This window comes from Equus caballus, chromosome 2 (genome assembly GCF_041296265.1).
Source record: "Equus caballus isolate H_3958 breed thoroughbred chromosome 2, TB-T2T, whole genome shotgun sequence".
NCBI lineage: Eukaryota > Metazoa > Chordata > Mammalia > Perissodactyla > Equidae > Equus > Equus caballus.
The window spans coordinates 112,966,370-112,983,647 of NC_091685.1; the positions used below are offsets into that span (position 1 = coordinate 112,966,370).

At 39.3% G+C, this 17,278-nt stretch overlaps 1 protein-coding gene and 1 pseudogene across 7 annotated transcripts in view; both read left to right on the forward strand.

Moving 5' to 3' along the window:
- Positions 1–17,278, forward strand: part of PRDM5 (PR/SET domain 5) — a 186,330-nt gene that overhangs the window by 18,366 nt on the left and 150,686 nt on the right. For all 7 annotated transcript variants that reach the window (XR_011436212.1, XM_023636626.2, XM_023636627.2 and 4 more), the window contains exon 2: positions 1,686–1,769. Coding sequence is in view for 6 of the 7 variants with exons in the window: in XM_023636626.2 (XP_023492394.1) it covers positions 1,686–1,769 (84 nt within the window). In the remaining variant the exon portion in view is untranslated. The remainder of the gene's footprint in view (positions 1–1,685; positions 1,770–17,278) is intronic.
- On the forward strand, positions 9,307–10,225 carry LOC138923087 (protein SET-like; annotated as a pseudogene).

A 17,278-nucleotide genomic window follows, 5' to 3' on the forward strand; every position in this document is an offset into this window, starting at 1 on the left:
AACGTTGTAGTTGGTGGAAAGCTGAGAGGAGAGGCTGCCTGGGCACCGGGTCATCCAGCTACTTGTCAGGGGGCTTGGGGAAGGGGACAGTGCCTGAGCTGTCTGCTCAGGATAAACCCCTGGTTCCTAATCCTTTCTCTGACCTTTCCTAGGTGGTTGACCTTAACCAAGCACATTATTTAAACTCTTTGAGTCTCAGATTCTTTTGTTGTTAAAAGGGGCTATTCTCACATAGGATTATTTGGAGCATGGCACATACTATTTCAGTAAGTATTAATTTCCCTCCCCTCTTCTTTCGATTCTTAAACAGCTTTGCTTAAAGGCCATTAAATACTGGTAGGGTCCCATGTTGAGGTGCGAAATGGTTATGTTTTAAAGAAAGCATCTTTGGGGCTGTTGTGTCTGTCTGAGAAGTGATGCTGAGTGCCAGGTTTAGCATGAAGTGGCTAGTGAGGCATGGAAGGATGGAGAAGCAGAGCCAGCTCCAGCCTCTCTGAAATTTTCTCTCTAAACTTTGCATCAATGACTCTATGTTGTTATAAGTAACGGTCTCCCTGTTTCTTTTGTGTGCTTGTGCTTGGGTTATTTAGGATTATAGTCTTGATTTGAGGAATCTCTGTAGCTATTTTCTGCACCGTCTGGCTGGACAGACACACCCCGACTCTTGTCTCTCCAGTCCCTGGATTGGGTGCCATAGTGAGAAGAGTGTTGTTTACCCTTTGAACTTCCCTGGGGCCCAGCCACTCCTGGTCTCACCTGGGAACTTGTCCAGTGTGGCTTCCTTCCCACATCCACTCCCAGAGATCCTGATTTTTTTTTTTAAAAGATCATCTTTATTTTTTCCCCTGCTTTTTCTCCCCAAGTCCCCTAGTACCTAGTTGTATTTCTAGCTGTGAGTCCTTCTAGTTGTGGCATGTGGGATGCCACCTCATCATGGCCTGACGAGTGGTGCCATGTCCGTGCTCAGGATTGGAACCGGTGAAACCCTGGGCCACTGAAGTGGAGCGCACGAACTTAACCACTCGGCCACGAGGCCGACCCAGAGGTCCTGATTTTAATAAGCCCAGGCTTCTGTATTTGACACGAGACGCTGGTGATCTCACGCAGGTGGGCTTCAAAGCACACGCTTGGAGAAACCCTGGTACGTGCTTGGAGAAACGCTGGTCTAGAGTGTGCCCCCTTGGCTGTTTCAAAGATTGGCAGGAGAATTGAAACCTTATTAATGAACAGTCTTCCTTGGAGAATGGCAAGCCTACTTCTTTCTTGTTTATCATTGGGGTGAATTTATAATTTTTATGGAAACCAGGTGATTTTCTGCCTGGTGGGTTGTCTCTCAAGTCAGGCAAAACTGAATGCCTATGGTTTTAGGACCACTTGCCACAGGCGGCAGAGGATGGAAACGTAAGTACAGTGTTCAGTGCCCTGTCAGAACTTGAATGTTAAAGAGTTTAACCCTCTTCTGTCGGCTCCTGTGTTGTGGATTTAAGCTGTTAGGCTAAAAACAGATTAAGCTGGATTTTAACTATGTAAATATTTTGTGTTATGTAAATTAGTTAATATTTTCAATGTGTCTTAATCATTGGGCATGAAGATTTGGAGAAAAACAATTTTCCAGAAGATAAATAGTAATTTTAGTAACTTGATTATTGTACTAATCCTTTTTCAATATAATTATCACTACTCAGGGTGAAAAGTTTGGACCATTTGCTGGAGAGAAGAGAATGCCTGAAGATTTGGATGAAAATATGGATTACAGGTTGATGTGGGAGGTGAGGATGTGTTGATATTTTAAATATGCTTCTCTTTACACTATTTAATGCATTTACAAGCCTGTGTTAATAGATATTGATTCCAGTTGACTATTTAAACATTTAAATGTTCCATTAAGGAAACTGAGTAACTTAAAGTTAAGCACTAAAAAAAAAGTACTGTTGATATACCTTAATAGACAGTTCGTCTAGAACTCTGAAATTTATTTAGTTCATTATCGAAAAGGAAATTTTCCATGCATAAGGATGTTTGGATTTCAAAATAACCATGTTCTTGTACTGGATTTAGAATTTGATTTCTGTAGATGAAATTGTACTTTAACTTTTTATTTCCCTATTGTGGTTCTAATTGTATAGAAACAATTTTGAGCTCCATGTTGGAATGAAAATCTCACCTTAAAATGTTTCTTACCTTTAAAAACATGTGTTTAAAGAACTATCACACTTATCTTTTGCAATCTAAAGCTTCTCTAATCTATATATGCAAATGTGTGTCTGTATATTAGGAGAATTTTCATCCTAGTTTGTGCTCATCATATTTGTTGCTGTTCTTTTCTAGTCATTAGAAAAAGAAGGGCCTGAGGGATGGAAATAGAAGAGTAAAGGTATAGAGATTGTTGGAACAAAAAAGTGGAAAAGAAAACTCAGTCCCAAAGATTGTATTTGGTGGGTTCCATGAGGATGGTGGGAGTTGAGATATGTGTAGGTGGGGCCAAGAGAAGGAGGATCATGAAATCAGAAAGGGGTAGAATCCTGGAATAGAGAACTATATGTAAAAAGTCTCTCCGAGTGTGTGTTTATCAGTTAGGGTCTCCAGAGCAACAGAACCAATAGCATGGAAATCTATATATATTTCAAGGAATTGGCTCACATGATTGTTGGGGTGGCAGGATGGAATCTGTAGGGCAGGCCCACAGGCTGGAAACTCAGACGGGCGTTGATGCTGTGGTCTTGAGGCAGAACTTCTCTGGCTAACCTCAGTTTTTGCATTTAAGGTCTTTGATTAGATGAGGGCCGCACACAGTATTGACGGTAATCTCCTTCACTTAAAGTCAACTGATTGCAGATGTTAACCACATTTACAAAATACATTCACAGCAACACCTAGATTAGTATTTGAATAAATAACTGGGTACTGCAGCCCAGCCAAGTGGACACCTGAATCTGTCATAGTGTATTATCCACAAGCAAAATATATTTTTTAAGCATCACCTATATTGCTGGAGGTGGCGAGAAGGGTGCTTTATTTTTTTAAAAATGCAATTAAATTGTTTTCCTAAAGATTGGCACCTGAGCTAACATCTGTTGCCAATTTTTTTTTTCCTTCTCCTCCCCAAAGCCCCCCAGTACATAGTTGTATATTCTAGTTGTGAGTGCCTCTGTTTGTGCTATGTGGGACGCCACCTCAGCATGGCCTGATGAGTAGTGCCATGTCTGCACCCAGGATCTGAACTGGCGAATCCCTGCGCTACCGAAGCAGAGTGCGAGAACTTAACCACCTGGCCACGGGGCCGGCCCTGGAGAGTAGCGTGCTTTAAAAGATTCTTGAAAGATTTCTGCAGTGCAGGTGATGGAAAATGGAAATTCATAATTCAAATGGAAAATGTTATTGATATTGCCTTCGTGCTGTTTTCTTTCTTTTTATGAGTCTAAAAATATTTTTAATGGTTTTCACTATTTTTCTATAAGGTGTTAATTTTCTCAGCAGTTAATTTTTTTACCGTGAAGGTTTTCAGAAATCAAACATTTATGTGGCTAAAAAAAATTGATAACCTAAGTAAGTCATAAATGATAAAAATAGCAATTATTTAAGAGGCTATTAATGGCTTTTGATATTTGTTTTGTCTCTGAAAATTTTAGTGTGATGGTTAGGCTAATGTTTTGCACAGCTGTTTGTGAAGCATTGTTAAGCAGATAATAATTTTTATTTTGGAAGGACTTGCATGTAGGAAACTTAAGAAGACGACTTTTTTGTACACTTAAACTTATATAGTTCTGTATGTCAATCTCAATAAAACTGGAAAAAGAAGGCTGGTTTTGTACTATTACATAGTTAACAGTGCAGCAGCAGATCAGCCAGTTTTGTGTCATTTAGTCCCGTGGTTCTTTAATGTCTTTACATTATTATTTCGTTTTTGCCACTAATATCCCCAGTCTCCCTCATTCTGCCACCCAAGGAGCTATTGATTTTATACGTTTTATGTTCAGCCAGTGTTACGTTCACATAATGATTGCTGTTCTCTATTTTATTTTACTCCTTATTTAATATTCATGTTAATAAAATCAATATTCGTTTTGAGTAAGTCATATTTGTACTTTGTACATATTTTAGAAAGATATTGATGAAGAGTCTTCCTGACCCCTTCAAGCCTGCTCTTTCACCTAAGACCTCTGATCCCTTTAACCCCTTGGCTCGTGTACCTTTCCCCTCCGTCCTCTGGGTCTTCCTCCTCGTAGTCTGGTCTTCTGTGTGGATTGTCAGCCATCCTCTGCTTGGTCCACTTGTGCCACTGGCCAGGGCTGGGGAAAGAGCTCGCTTTGTATGTCTTCTGGGGGGGACACTGAAAAAAAGATCAGCACCGATTGAACTGCAAAGGTTACTGCCTGCCAGCTGTAATCCTAGTCCTTATTATGTTAACTGAGTGAGCTGCTTCCCAGCCTTGAGCTATACTATTAAAGTCCTTTCTATTATTTTAGCTTTGGAGGTGCCAGGATTCAGAGGGAGCACAGAGAAAGGAGAATGTTTCCACTACAGTCTTCCCCTCGTGGACCCTTTGGGGCCTCTTGTAGGGAGGTAATGAGCCTCTTGGCTTCTGGTGGGTGAATTGGGACTGCTTCTTTAAGTCGTTTCCAGTATGCCCCATAGCTACAAAGCCACCACCTGCACTTCTCTAGTGGGAGTCGTCCTCCTCAAGCCGATAGTTACCTATGTTGTGGTTATGGAACATGAGCCAGATAGTGGGGATAGTGTCTGCAAAATGATGTCATGTGAGACAGCATATGGCATAGCTCTTCCTCACTTTATACTTGAGGTGCCAACAGTGCTGGTGGACAGGGCTGGGACCCCTGGATGGCCATTTCATACCAGGGAACTTGGAGGCGCCAGTTACCATTGAGCCCCTTGGTGTGTGTGAGCCCCTGTTTGGGACAGGGAATAAAGGCATCTGAGGGGATCCATGGGGAGCAGTGACATTGTCTGCTGCAACCTCCCGCTCTGCCTCTGAAGGTGCAGCTTGCATGTTACCGATGCCACCGCCTCGGAGCGTTCCCCAGCACCTCAGCCTCTGTCTGTGTTGGCCGCAGGATTTGAGATGGGGGCCTTGAAGAGACTCAGTCTCCTCTGTCCTTAAGGCTTCGCGATAACCTCAGAATTTTACTTTTCTTTTAAAATTAAGTGTATTAGCAGAACAATTCTGGATTTCTTAGGCCTCAGGCCAATTGTAGAGCTTGAAGTTGGAAACCAGCGCCTAGTTTAAATGCTTCTAGTGATCACTCAGTGGCATGTGCCCAGGTGTCTGTATCGTGTTCTGTTCTTTCCTTGATTAGATGTCTTCTGCTGTTGTCCAGGCGGTTTGGAGCTTGGGATGCGTTTCTTTCCACTCTTTACCTGCTCACATTTGCTGTAAGAGCAAAATCCATTCATGTCCTGTTGCTAGAACTCTCGGTGATCCTTTGTTTTTAAATCTCCAAAGCCTTCTCTTTCTATAATATTTTCTTTGTATTTCAAACCACAGTTCAAATACCTCCTTTCCAGGCACTGGCTCTTATGATTCCAGCACAGACCTTTAAGTTTTGGCACCTATGGAATGCACACAGATTGTACATTTTCCTTGCCACCTTCTTAGCCTATTATTCAGGTATTCCAAAGTGGCTGCTGGTGAATCCAGTCTCTGCTTGAATCCTCCAAACAGCTCTGCTTTTGGCAGTGGGTCTTCCCTTCTTTTTCCAAAGCGTCCTCTTACATTGCCTGCAAGAGGTTTTTGTGTAGAAACTGGCCTGGTAAGTTCTCAGAATTTGGCATTGTCCTGACGTTTCCAGTCGAGTCATTCATTCCCGAACTTTGCATCTATTCTGAGATCGTGAAGGTCTCAGCCCTCTCCTTCTCTGTCTCCTCCACTCTTGCTGGACCCGTGTTTGCCTCTCCGTCTCTGAGCAGTTCAGCTGGTGCAGTTGGGTTTTCAGTGCTGTGATCTGATGCAGGTTGAGCCAGAACCCATGCCACAGTTTAGAAATACTGGATGGTCTCCTGTGGGCAAAAAGTTCTTTCTGTTAGCCAGTTAAGAACTCGCATGCAGAATCCCAAGGAGCCAGATAAATACTTGAGATTCAAGTGAAATATCCAAATTCTGGGTTATGTTTTTATAGGAAAAAATAAATCTATTTTACTTAGATACAGATTGATTTCTTACAATTATGTCATTGATAGCTTAGTAGAAAAGTATCTGTCTCAACACAAGGACATTAGGAAAACAACAAAACAGGGCTTAACTTTGCTTTTTAAAAAGGCTAAGCTCTTACTTTTAAGGAGCCTGTGGTCTTGGAAGGGTTCCAGAAGTAACACATTGTGGGACACACCAAGTACAGTGAGAGCAGTCTGCTTTACCTGCATGAGCCTGACTTAATGGTACTTAAAAAGTTTTACGTTAGTTTATTTTTCTAAATCTATCCCTTTGAGAGCTGATGAGGGAAACTATATTTCTTACATCTGAGGCCAGTGGAATTACCAGGGCGATTAGTCATTACTGTCTGCTAGACAGCTGTATGTTACAAAATGCAAAATAGCAAATTATCCTAGTTTTATCTTTGTTAGCAGAAAAGATTTTGTACCTCTGGATAAATAAAATGTTTTAAAAAATATAATTAGCAAAATATATGATTACAAGATTTGCAGGTGTTTTTGTAAGGATTGTTAATCTCCTACAGTTATAGTAAATTGTTATTGCAAATTAAACGTACATACCAGGTGAGCTTGGGCCCCTTCTGTTTTTGGAAACTTTCTTCCCAACCCCTAGTCCCCACTTCACTTATACATTGGTGATGGTCCCTAATTAGTAACACCTCTCCCCTTAGTTCTAACCAAGGAAGAACAGATAGGAGCCAGATGAGGATTAAAATATCTACCTCATTAATGAGCACACGATAACTCTCTAAGTTCATGGCTCCAGAAAAGCTGGATTGGAGAATGTGACTAGGATCCAAGGTCAGAGTGTGGAATTTATACTCTGCTGCTTAATTCTTGATCTTTGTACCACATGTGGCAAGAGTTGGGCCTGCAAAGGAGATTCTGAATAGATTTGCTCCTCAGCTGCATGGAGAATTGTGGCCTGACTCACAGACTCAGTTTACAGCATATTTAGAATGGAGGATACCAGAGAGTGTGGGAGAAGGACAGGTGTCAGCCTGCTGTGGAAGGCATACCCTGAGTCTGATGGCGGGTCTACTTCCTACATGGCCGGGCGTTGGGCATAGAGAGGAATGACTATCAGGGTCTCGACAATCAGCTGAAGAGAAGGAAGTGAAGGAGACACACCCTGTCTCCTGGAGGAGAAAGTGAGGAAATGTGAACAGGAGGAGTAAGAGCTCTTGACTGAGAATTCGTGCACGTAGAGTTCGTTTCTCTCTTTTCTCATACTGAAAAATGATGAGGCCATTTGAAGTTCTTTACAAAACAAAAATAGGCGGGTAGGTGAAGGCTGATAGAAACAGGAAGGATACCAGAGTCAAGGGATCTTCAGTCTGATTGTGCCTTCAGGATGCAGTAAAGCCCTTGTTCTCTTGGGGCTTATGTTTCAGTAGGGAAAGATAGATGTAAACACCTTTAATAAGGAATAAAATGATAGGTAGTGATATGGATATAAAGAAAATAGGGCAAGAAAACTTATCTCAAATAAGAGATACTTAACTTGAACACATTGATATTACTGCTGAGAACAATTACAAAAGACGGATTAAATATAAAAATAGTTTGTGTAAGGCCGTGAAAGAGTTGTGAAAGCAAGAAGTCCCAGAGTGACTAAAGCTTGAGAGAGGAGAAAGCTGGGGAGATGTGAAGTGATAATCCACAGCCTCTTTTCTCTTGGGGAGGTGGTCAGACTTGTGCTGATTCTGGATGTGGGCAAGAGGCTGAAAATCTGACCTCGGCCCATGTAGAGGGTTAGTGTTGGAGCATGGAGAAACAGGTATCACTTTTGGCACTCCTGTGAAGTTGGAATGACAATATTGAATACCCAAAGGAACTCAAAAATATTGCTAACTCTTCCTCAAGACATTTGCAAGAATTATGAAGTGGCATGGTAGAATGCTATATAGTTAAGCCATACATTTCCAAGAGGCAAAATGTTCTGCAGTCTCACGTTGCTGCAGAGGACCATCAATGCACATCAGACTTTCAGTTGGAAGCACTGTAGGGCTGTGCTGTAGGAAGAGGCTCAACTGAGGCCGGCTGAAGCCTGCCAGCTGCAACCCAGCCTTGAATCAGCTCACTCCCAGATTGGTTTAAAGTGAACAGTTTCCCTCTGCCTTTCAGAGGTCAGGGTGAACCTATTCTGGAGAAATATATCTAGATTTTCTAAAATTTTTTAATATACAGTGTCCAGCACTTAATAAAAAATGACTAGATGCTAAGAGATAGGACCATATGACTAAAACCAAGAGAAAAGCTGGACAATGGAAACTAACGTAGGATGATGCTGATATTGATTGCAGTAGCAGGTGTGGACTTTAAAATAAACATGATTGAGATGTTCTAGCAAATGGAAGAGAAGATGAAACAGATGAAAAGATGGAGAATTTTACTAAAACATTGAGATGTATAAGTATCATGGACATCCTCGAAAAGAAAAATATAATAACTAAAATTGAGAACTAAGTGTTTGAATTAGATGTTAGAATTAGATGTTAGCAAAAGACAGGAGTAGTGAAAAGCGGAAAAGAAGTCAATGGAAAATATTGAAAATGAAGCACAGAGACTAAAACTAGATACGTGAGACAGTGAAAATATCTAATCTGTCTGTAAGGTTAGGATCTTTTAGTATTTGAAAAAGAGCGAGAAAATGAGGCAGAAGCAAATTTGATGAGCTACTGGCTGAGAATTTTCCAGAACTGTTAAAAAACTTTACCTGACAAATCGAAGAAACTCTGTGAGCCTCAAGCAACATCCATATAAAAAAACCAGCACCTAGGTATATCTTAGTAAATCTGTTGAAAATCAAGAAAATCTTAAAAACAGCCAGAAAAAAAATAAGCGACATTACCTTTAAGAAAACAACAGTAAAGACTGATAACTGACTTTTAAAGAGAAGGCAAAAAAGGTGTCAAATATAGTAGACAACTGAATAGTATATTTAAAGTGATAGGAAGTCGTTGCCAATCTAGAATTCTGTACCCAGTGGAAGTAGTGAAAAGTGAAGGTGTAGTTCTCTGAATCTCTCCATCTGTGACCATCCCTCTGTGGGACTGGTGCTGTGGACTTTCTCATAGCATTAACCCTGAACATAAGTCTTCCCTCACTCTTCCAAAGAGGAAACCAAGACCACTTCCAAATCCTAGCCAAAAGAAAAATTTGCTACTCTGGATTCACTGAAGGGGAGGAAAGAACAATAGGAAGCATTTAAATACATAGGTGTTAAGTACACAGATGTATGTGTTGAAATATGGACGTTACAAAAAAGCCAGTGAGGAAATTTTCAGAGTAGAACAAAAATGGCACAAACTCTTCAGTCTTTTCAAAAGAGGTCATAATTGGTCTCCCAATTCCCAAATTTAGAGGTGATGTTTGTTGACCATCTGCAAATGACTGCCCTCCTTGGGGATGCGCAAGAAGAGATGCTGAATTATTTTGTCGGAACTGAAGTGACAGAATTTGAAGATTTTAAATCCTATTACAGAATAGGTTTTTAGTTTGAGGAAAATTCTTACTTTAAAATAAAGTTCTTTCCAATACGTTTTATCTCAGTAAGAGTGGCGACTCATCTTCCAAGTTGACTGAAATCAGATGGGAATCTGGGAAGGACTTGATAAAATGTTCTGATCAGACATAAAATAAACGTGTCTTGAAGAAGTAGCATGAAAACTCTGAGCTTCTTTCTCTGGTTCATCAATGATTTGGATGCTGGTGCAGGTGAGTTAGGAGAGTATCATCAAAGATACTATTCGGCCAAATCTCATAAAGTACAATGCAGCTCCTTATGTGGATGATACAGAAGGAGAGGATGCCGATGTTCATAATGCTGAAGAAGACTTGGAAGATATTGATGGTGAAGAGGTTGAGGATAAAGGAGAAGAAGAAGATGGTGATGATGTGGAAGAAGGAGAAAGGTTGAAGAGGAAGATGACTAGTAGAATATGAATAGATTCCAACCTTCATTTTACTTTTTAAAATTTTATATCCTCTGGGAACAAGTTGCCTTCTCCTATTTTTTTTTCTTCCCTTTCCTGCTCAGCTGCCTTGTTCTATTGAGGTTTCTTTATTTTTTTTCTTCTCTTTATGATGGGATTCTCCACTTATTTTGTGGGAGACTATCTTGAGCAAAATACAATGGGAAAAAATCTCTACCCATTTCTGATCTATGTTCCTTTTTAGCCCTTCTTGTCTCAGAAATTGTGACTGTAGTGATGTGGAATTAACACGTCATTATCCACTCTGGGAAAATGAAAATTTTCTCCCTTTGCTCTGCTGAAAGTTGGAGGGTGTTTATTCTTCTTGTGCTTAAAATTCTTGATTTTTACTTCTTTCTCTAAAGGGCTTAGAAATTACACTGTGTCTATAGGTGAATGTGGACATTTAGCATTATCACCATGTACATGCAATTTGTTAAATAAAAAATCTAATAAAATGGAATTATATCAAATGAGGAAAGGATGGGTTTGAGATGTTAGGGCATTTTAGTGTTAGAAGGAGAGGAGAGAGAGAATGGGGCAGAAGGAAATTAAAAAGATGATCCATTAAGTGGATATTTTGACTACATGGCTTAATATGGCTTCTCCTTGGGCATGCCTAATTAAAGTTTAACGTGGTACCTTTAAAATAAAATTCTCTGCTAATGATGACTTGAGCTCTACCACTTGATGGAGAATCATCCAATATGTGTAAGATATTTTGGAATTGATATTCTTCATTGTTATTTTCTTCCTGTTCATTTTTATATTTTGTGTTTCTTTCATGGGAAAGGAAAGACAATACTCAGCTCTAAACTTTAAAAGTATATATAGATTTCTTTGTTGTAAATGTATATATAAGGGATTTGATGCTTTTCCCTTAGAACAGATAAATTTAAGACCTGTCAAATTTGATTTGCTTCGTAAGTAGTACTGTCAAAAAAATTAAAGGCAAATAGAGGTGTGTTCAGACAAGCAAAAACCAGCACACCTTCACCCAAAGAAATGATAAAGTGAAGGTAGCTCTTCTGGAAGAAGGAGGATGAATCCTGATGGAAATGCAGGACAGAGTGAAGAGCACCAAAGGGTAAATACGTGGGTGAGTAAGCGTAAATATCGATGGTACTAAACAGTTACAGTACTGTTTCGTGGGTTTAAAAATGCATGCAGTTTATATAATGTTAAGAACAATTTGAAAGGCAGGAGGAAGCAAATGGAATGAAAGAGTTCAAGGTTCTAGCATTATCAAGTAAATTTATCTAATAAAATTATCTAAAAGAATAGTAAAAGATTATTTTAACTAACAAAAGGAAAAATGTGATAATAAAAGAATTTTGTTAATGCACAAGGCAGGAAAGAAGTGAGGAAAAAGAAACAGCTGGGTCATATAGAAAGTATATATTAAGTTGGTAGCTGTCAATCCAACTAGATCACTAGTTATATTAAATTTAAGTGGACTAAGTACTTCAATTAAAAGACTATTATTAATGGGTTGGATCCCAAAACCAACCTGATGCCCCTTAACAGACAATTTTAAAATAGAAACACACAGAAAGCCTGAAGATAAAAGGATGGAAAAAGATAAATAAATACAAATGGAAAGAAATCAGTTGTAACCTTACTAGTATTTGACAAAGTAGACTTTAAGGAAGAAGCATTACTAACAAAAGAGGGTCAATACACCAGAAGATATATGTGTTCCAAATATGAAAGCAAAACTTGAAGCAGCAGTAGAAATAGACAAACACACAATGGAACACTTAAACACGCCTTTCCCAATTGCTGGTAGAAGAAGCAGGAAGATAAAACTGGAAAGGATAGGGGCCGGCCCCGTGGCCGAGTGGTTAAGTTCACGCACTCTGCTGCGGCGGCCCAGGGTTTGACCAGTTTGAATCCTGGGTGTGGACATGGCACTGCTCGTCAAGCCATGCTGAGGTGGCATCCCACATGCCACAACTAGAAGGGCCCACAACTAAAAATACACAACTATGTACCAGGGGGCTTTGGGGAGAAAAAGGAAAAATAAAATCTTTAAAAAAAAAAAACCAAAAAAACTGGAAAGGATAGATAATCTGATCAATATAATCAATATATCTGACCTAAATGACATTAGTGGATCACTGTACCCAATGACAGTTGATCAAACAATGCCCATGGAACACTTACCAAAATTAACCATATGCTGCATCATAAAGCACAAGTCAATAGATTTCAAAAGGTGCAATCTCATTAAAAATCCTAGCAAGATTTTTTTTTTTTGGTGGAAACTGATTCTAAAATTTAGGTGAAAATCCAAAGGGCCATGAATTACCAAGGTGGCCTTGAAGGGAAAGAACAAAACTGGAGGACTTAGACTATTGGATAGCAAGGCTTATTATAAAGGAATTCTAACTTAATACTATAGTTTTGAGACAAGGGTGGACAAATAGACATTGTTTTTGACAAAGATGTCATTAATAATATGGTGGGGAAAGGATGATATTTTCAATAATAATGTTGGGTCGAAATGATATCCTTATGGAAAAAAAATATTTTGGCCCCTAACTCACATCATAGATAAAAATTCAATTTCATATAATTGTAAATATAAACATGTCAGGTAAAAACAACCTTTACAAGAAAACATAGGAGAATACCTTCATAATCTTAAGGTAGGTGGAGGTTTCTTACAGAAACACTGTAAAAGAAAAAATTGATTAATTGGAGAACTGTAAAATTAAGAACTGTTCATCAGAAGATACCATAAAGAGAATGAAAAAGCAAATGAAAGAGGGGGAGAAGATGTTTATAATGCATATGTCTGAAATGGGCAAGACGTTTGCACAGGCACTTCACAGAAGAAGATATCCAAATGGCCAATATACGTTAAAAGAAGATCAGCACCATTAGTTGTTTAGGAAACGCAAACCAAAAGCACAACAAGATGCCAAGATATGTTCACCAGAATGAGCAAAATTAAAAAGAGAGAGAATGTCAAATATTTGCAAGGATTATCTGGAACTCTCATACACTTATGCTGGGTTTTTTTAATTGGTACACTCACTTTGGAAAACCTTAGTGGTATGGACTAGAGTTGAATATATGCATATGATATGATGCAGCAATTCCATTAGACATGGTCTCAGTGGAAATGTGTTCATATATTTACTAAAAGACTCATACAAGAATTCTCATAGCAGCATGATGAGACGTTGTTCCAAACTGGAAGTAACCCAGATGTTCACCTACAAGTAAATGGACAAATGCATTGTGGTATATTCATGAGATGGAGTGTTATAAAGCTTTATGATAATGACTGTATTACAACTATGCTCCGTAACGTGGGCGAATCTCAAAAACATAACGTTCACTGAAAGAAGCTAGAGGCAGGAGTGCATACTGTATGATTCAGTTTATAGAAACTTCAGAAACAGGTAAAGCTAATCTATGAAATTATGCTTCAGGATTTGTGGTCACCTCGCTGTGAGGATAGTGAGTGGAAGTGGGGACCTGGGCGGACTTCTAGTGTGCTTGTTCTTGATCTGTGTGCTGGTAATATGGGTGTGTTTACTTTGTGAGAATTCACTGAGCTGTACACTTAAGTTTCTGCATTTTTTGGGATTGCTTTATACTTCAACAAAAAGTTTACTTTATAAAATAGAACAGAACAGTGGGGTAAAGTGCCTAGGCCATGAGTTTCTAGCTGGGCTGTCAGGTTGTGCTGAGACCTAAACAATGAGAGTGCAGCCATGTGAAGAAGACCTGGATGAAGAACTCGGAGAGTAGCAGAGACGGCAATGAATTTGGCCTGTTCACAGGACAGAAACAAAGCCAGTGAGGCTAGTGCTTAGTGGATGAGGTGCCAGTTGTAGGGCATAGGGCTAGAGAGGTGGTGATGGGTCAGATCATGAGGTTTATTCTAGCGGCAGAAGGAAGTCATTGAAGGGATTTAATCAGGAGAATGATGTGATGCTGTTTGTGCCTTGAGAAGAGCACTGTGTGGATAACAGGCTCTAGGGCGGCGAGAGTGCAGCAGGGACACAGGTAGGAGTCTAGCTGAGGAGTAGATTCTGTGGCGGCTTGGAACTGGGCCCCAGCAGTGGAGTTGGTGAGAAGTGGCTGGCTTCTGGGTGTATGTTGTTGGGGGTAACTAACACTGAGAGGGCTTGCTGATGGATTATTTGTTGAAAGGGAAGAGTCCAGAATGACTTTTAGTTGTTTGTCCTGAGCCATATGGGTGGAAGGTGGTGACATTGTGAGAGACAGGGCAGTTGGTGAGTGATGGTGAGGCGATGGGAGGATGGAGTGGACCACTACATTGTACACTTTTGAAGACGCACATTGTCGTAGTCACTTTTACTCCCCAGGTCTTAGCACAGTACCTAGAACATAAACATAATTGAATAAAAGTTCAGTTTCTTTAGTTAATATTTAATAAATCATTCATATTCTATAAATATTTTTATTGTGGTATTATCGACATATTGTTAGATTCAAGTGTACAATATAAGGATTTGATATTTGTGAAATGATCACAATAATCTAGTTAACATCCGATATTCTAAATACATTAAATAAATGTATAAATTATTTTTGCCAATGGCATTCTAGAAAACATGTAATTTAAAGGTTAGAGGAAAGGAACCTGCTGATTCCCTTACTACTTTACTGCCTTGCGTTTGCCCACTTTGTAGACATTTTTCTTTTCTTTGTCATGAAGATGGTGATTTGACCAAAGTATGGTTTTTAAAGGAGCCGATTGGTTCGATATTAAACTGGACATTTTGTTTAGATGTTTTTCTCTTTCTCTGCAGTTATTTTGTGATTACAGCTGTCCTGCTGTTTGGGAACTTGATTCAGCACTATGTTTCCAATGTGTTTTAGTTTTTGGAAAAAATGTTTTCAATTGTTTAGAATCTTTTGTTTTTCTTTATTGTTTATGGAAGTCCTTTTAGGTGTTTGGAACAAAGAGGTCTCTTTACCAAATGTTTTTCTTTTGCAGACGATAGCATTTTGTTTTAGGTTCTGAATGGAACCACTTAGTGTAGACATTAGTGGAAAAATACCTCCTAGGAAGCCTTGTAGAATGCTGGGAATCCTAAAGCAATGTCATAGCACATTCCTCCTGACTCTAGTCCTCTAGTTAGGGGTAAAGCAAAGCGATCGACTGTTACGTGTCTTCTGGAAGTTCTACATTTGTTTTGTGGTTGTCAAAACGGCTCCTATCTGAGTATGTCAGCCAGCTTCTGGCCATTCACTCAACCTGAGGCATGATTAGAAGAATGCTGGGAATCCAGGCCCAGTGGTTTGATTAAAAAGAAAAAAAAAAACCCCAGTATCTGTATTGTTGGAATACTTCCCCCATATTTGTGGTTCTGATCACAACTTACAGCACCATAGGAATTTTATCAAATAGATGCATTTGGCTGCAAACAGCAGCAACTCCACCTCATTTAAATAATGAGGACATTATGTCAAATAAGGAAATTCAGTGGTCTAAGAGGCTTCAGGGATGGTTGATTAATTAGGTTAATATTACCCAAGTTCTTTCCATTTCTCTGCTTTGCTGACTGGATTAGTGGCTCAATCCTCAGGCTGGTGGCAGGTACCAGGTAGGTTTCAGACAAGGTAGTGTCTGTAAGAAGCAATGACACCTTTTCAAGAACCCTCTTCCTGTAGCAGATCTCCCCTGATATATCCCATATCCAGTTTTGAACTGGCGAAGGGCATGAGATTACTCTTACCCACACAGGCGGAACTGGAGCTGGGGTAGGTCAGCTTCTCCTTAGGCTGCAGAAGGGACGGTGGACGTCGGAACAAGTTTAGTGTTCTTTGAGGAAGGGTGACGGGCAGGGCGTGTACTCAGAGGCAGTGTCCCCCATGAGAGAATGACCACATTCATTGTTTGTTCATTCGGCAACTATGTCTTCAATGCTTACTCTGTCCCAGATGTTGTATTGGGTGCTGGGTTTACCCAGAGAGATAAAAAAAAAACCTGGCAGAGAAGGTACAGCTTAAGGTCTAGGAAGAGTCCAGTGTTTATATCTTCCATTCTTTTCCTGTTCTCTGCATGTTTTGATTGGGGAGCATGGAAAGCAGCCTTAACAAAAGTCTTTTTGGTTATTAGAGTCCTTAAATGAACAGTGCTTCTAGAGGTCGGAGTAAGTATTTCAAGGAGAGAGAAGGTGTAACTGAAGGGAGTTGCATATATTAACCAGGTTATTATGTTTTCAAAACATTTATTGTTCTTACACAAGTCACATACGACTACATGATGTAAAAAATTAGAGCAATGCACATGAAGTTAATGTCCCACATTGTCTTTTTTCTGTGTATCTGATCTTGCAGAGCATTTAGTGACCATTTCCATGCATATTTAAGAGCAACAGGAGTGACATGAGTTTTTTATGCATATCTTATTTCAACATATGCAGCAGTAATACTGCATATTTAATATGTGGTCACCCAGGGAACCTTATCTTCTCACTAATAGTTTGCGCATAAATGTAGGAGGCATTTGTGAATTTTTGTGTAGCAGCTTTATTGAGATATAATTCACATGCCATCAAATCCACCATTTAAAATGTACAGTTCAGTAGTTCTCGGTAGGTTCATAGATTGTACATTCATCACCACTGATTTTAGAACATTTTCATATCACCTATTAGCAGTCATTTTTGAATATTTTGTGTACCCATCGATATCTTGTGAGACATTACATTTTAAAGAACGCTGTTTCTCTAAATAATTTTCTGAACACATTTAGGCCTTAATACCAAAAGTTCAGTTAACTCCTTAGGACTAGTTTCAGAGAAAATAATTCAGATCCTTAGAAAGATCTCTGAGCAATGAATATATGCATTTTTGAAGTAAAGCCTTTAGCAGTGCAGGGAATTTTAGAGGGGATTGGTATAAGTTTTGGTGTTTATTGCATAGATTAAAAATCATGAAATTGGAGGTAATCAGGTTTCCTCTGTTTTAGATTTCTAAGTGTATAATAGAAAAAGAAGACATTTAGCAAAATAAGAGAAAATCAACTTTAAGAAAGTGCTGTGCTAGGGAGATTAGCGTAACCGATCTTTATTAGCTTCTAACCATATGATAATTAATAATTCTATTTTCTTTGCATGGAGAGCTAAAAAAAATGAGGGCCA